Source organism: Otolemur garnettii, unplaced genomic scaffold, assembly GCF_000181295.1.
Source record: "Otolemur garnettii isolate 467f Iridium unplaced genomic scaffold, OtoGar3 scaffold00081, whole genome shotgun sequence".
NCBI classification, from domain to species: domain Eukaryota; kingdom Metazoa; phylum Chordata; class Mammalia; order Primates; family Galagidae; genus Otolemur; species Otolemur garnettii.
In genome coordinates, this window is record NW_003852476.1 from 3,267,975 (window position 1) to 3,271,476 (window position 3,502).

At 37.5% G+C, this 3,502-nt stretch overlaps 1 protein-coding gene across 1 annotated transcript in view; it reads left to right on the forward strand.

Moving 5' to 3' along the window:
- The window catches only part of KIAA0586 (KIAA0586 ortholog), a 156,307-nt gene that overhangs the window by 50,488 nt on the left and 102,317 nt on the right, over nucleotides 1-3,502 (forward strand). Inside the window, exons 9-11 of the mRNA XM_023515871.1 lie at nucleotides 1,164-1,296; nucleotides 1,944-2,122; nucleotides 2,538-2,610. Coding sequence (XP_023371639.1) covers nucleotides 1,164-1,296; nucleotides 1,944-2,122; nucleotides 2,538-2,610 — 385 coding nt within the window. The remainder of the gene's footprint in view (nucleotides 1-1,163; nucleotides 1,297-1,943; nucleotides 2,123-2,537; nucleotides 2,611-3,502) is intronic.

Consider the following 3,502-nt stretch of genomic DNA (forward strand, 5'->3'; position numbering starts at 1 on the left):
TTTTGAGACAGGGTCTCACTATGTCGCTCTTGGTAGAATGCTGTGGCATCACAGCTCACAGCAACCTCAAACTCTTAGGTTTAAGTGATTCTCCTGCCTCAGCCTCCCAGTAGCTGGGAATACAGGCACTTGCCACAGGCTATTTTTTGTTGTTGTTGCAGTTGCAGTTGTCATTGTTAATTTCAACTGGCTGGGCTGGATTTGAACCCTCCAGCCTCTGTGTATGTGGCCAGGCTGTAATCACTGTGCTATGGGTGCTGAACCAGAATTGCCACTGGTTTTCAAAAATGCCCTGGGGATAGTGTTTCTCATTGACTACCTTTGAGTCAGATCAAATAAAGACAAACTTTATGAATGAGACTTTTGTCCCATTTCCCTCTAGCTACTTTACTCTTTCTAGTGGTTTGTGAAGCTGTTGGTTTTCAGTGATACCATAGAATTGGGGAAAGGGTCCTGAGAATGGGTCAAGTTGAAAAACTTTTATAAAGCTTGCCATTGTTATTCTGAATTGGCCATTTTTTGTGAATAAATGCTCTTTGAACTGTTGCAAGCCTTTCTTTAATTTCCAAAGTTATGAAAAAATTGATTTTGATGATTTTTACTCCACCAATCTGGAAATATTTTTGAATGTTAGTTTCTTTTTCTTTTCTTTCTTTCTTTTTTTTTTGAGACAGAGTTTCACTATGTCACCCTTGATAGAGTGCTATGGCATTATAGCTCACAGCAACCTCAAACTCTTGGGCTTAAGCGATTCTCTTTCCTGAGTCTCCCAAGTAGCTGGGACTACAGGTGCCTGCCACATTGCCTGGCTGGTTTTTTGTTGTAGTTGTCATTGTTGTTTAGCAGGCCCAGGCTGGATTCAAACTCATCAGCCCCAGTGTATGTGGCTGATATCCTAATCTCTGAGCTACAGGCACCAAGCCAGAATATTAGTTTCTTGAAAGTAAAATATTTTTATGCTCTTTGCCTAAACTTTCTGGTTAGATTAATTTTGTTCCTTGTGCTAAGTATTTTATGTGTTTAATCACACAACTGATAAACTGTACAATTTTAATAGGATACTATGTAGTAATGTTTACCTAAGACTGTATCAAAGATTTGTATAATCAGATGTTGATTGAATTTAGAACAATCTAGGAAACATTGTTTCTAATCATCTATAGCATTGCAACTCTACCTTCTCAAAGATTTCCTTTCTGTGAAGAGCTGGGAGCAGCTAAAGTGACTATGCAGAAGTCTGATGATGTTCTTCATGATTTTGGTCAAAAGAGGAAAGAAGCAAATGGCATGGTCCAGGTAAAGTGGGAATGATATTAAAATTGATGATTAGTAAAGGTAAAAATTATGAAGGAATAAAAAAGTTATGAATATAGAAATTAGGAAGGACAAAGATTAAAGCACTGAAAAAGACATGTTATTCAAGTGTTTTCCACTTATACAGCTTTCCAAGACACTCTTCCCATATGCTTCTGCTTATTGGTCCTTGGTCAGGACTAAGCCTTGTAGCAGTTTCTGCTGGAGTGGAGGACAGGGGAAGGTCTGTGAATGGCCCTCTTTACCCAGTCCACAGTGTCTGCCACACACACCCAGAGTACCGACAGCCAACTTGTTCCTGTTTTGTTTTAGATTTCTTCAGCAGTTAGTGCTTTTCTTGGTTATTGGATTGTGTGGCATTGCTCTGAGTTTCATACCTCTATTTTACTTAACACTCACATTAGTACTCCTAAATGAGAAATAAAAACCCCTTAATTGCCAAGTATTATTTTGTAACTTTTCAGTTTGGCAAACTGAGTTCCTTAGAATATACTGGCATATTGTATGGCCCTAACAATGGTAATATCTCTTGTTTGGATTAAAATAAAGTGAGCTTTACACAGTGATTTTTTGGACCTTTTTCTTTTAAGCCAAAAGAATCTCTGTTAAGGCTTGGTGATTTTCCACAGAATTACGTTAATAAGCTTCAAACAACCAATACGACAAGATCTATATTGAAAGATGCTGAGAAGATTTTGAGAGGCGTACAAAACAATAAAAAAGTACTTGAAGAAAATCTGGAAGCTATTATTCGGGCAAAGGATGGAGCTGCCATGTACTCATTTATCAATGCTTTATCTACCAACAGGTAAGACAGGGAACTGCCAGTTCTACTTTCTTAATTTTTTTCCTAAGCACTTCACTTTGCTTAGTGGGTTTTAAAATTTAGAAAAGTTTCTTTATTGCCCTGGAAGACATGGAACTTCTTGTAAAGCTAGAACTGGGATAGGTGTATAAATGGTGGTACTACTCTTCGGTGTTGGAAATTTTCCTTTTAATTTTTTTCATCTTGGTACCTGTCTTCTGGGGTCCGCATGTGTTTTTCAAACACTTATCCTTCAAACATTTGATGAAAACTAATATTAATACCATTGGGTTTTCCTTTTCAAATGAAGGATATTGGGCTACACAGTAGATTAAAGACTAAAGAGTTAGATCTGATCCAGGTCCTGTTCTCAGGTCATTAGTGCTCATTTCAGGAGATTCCTTCTTCTCTTTTGTAGAGAAATGTCGGAAAAAATTAGGATCAGAAAGACAGTAGATGAATGGATTAAAACTATTTCTGCAGAAATTCAGGTATGTTTTGGGAAAAGCTGGAAATCAAGTGAATTATCAGAAGATAACATTGATTCCACTTTATAAATGTCATACTTTTTTTTTTTATAAAATACTTCTTCTGGGGTGACACCTGTGGCTCAAAGGAGTAAGGCGCTGGGCTTATATGCTGGAGGTGGTGGGTTCAAACCCAGCCCTGGCCAAAAACTGCAAAAGAAAAAAATTCTTCTATAATTAAAAAATGTATTTATGTAAAAGTCCGCTTATAATTCTTAATTTTACTCTGTCACTCTTTATATTAAAAAATTTAGTTTTATTTAATAAGTACTTATCTCATAAATTATATCATGGCTCTTATTTGGCAAATGGTTGGACAACTAAAATGGAAGTACTTCAGGCTGGACGCCCATATCTTAGTGGTTAGGGTGCCAGCCACGTGCACCAGGACTGGTGGGATCAAATCTGGCCTGCGCCTGCTAAGAAAAAAAAAAAAATAGCTGGGTGTTGTGGCAGGCACCTGTAGTCCTAGCTACTCAGTGGCTGAGGCAAGAAAATCACTGGAGCCCAGGAGTTTGAGATTGCTGTGAGCTATGATGCCACGGCACTCTGCCAAGGGTGACAAAAATGAGACTCTGTCTCAAAAAAACAAAAAAGAAAAGAAAAAAGAAGTACCTTCAAAGAAAATTTAACAAAAGCATTTAGAAAAGAAAAGAACTACACTTGTAAGGATATTTTAAGACAACAGATTTAGAAGCATTGGGTTCGCAAAGTAAAAACAGCAGCATTATGTAAAAGGAAAGCAGCCCCACTGGATTTATAAAGTGACTGAGTTTTTAGAAGTCAGTTTTCAGATCCACAGAGGTCATGGTGCATCTTTATCATCAGACATCAGCATTCCAAAAGTCTGGGAGTT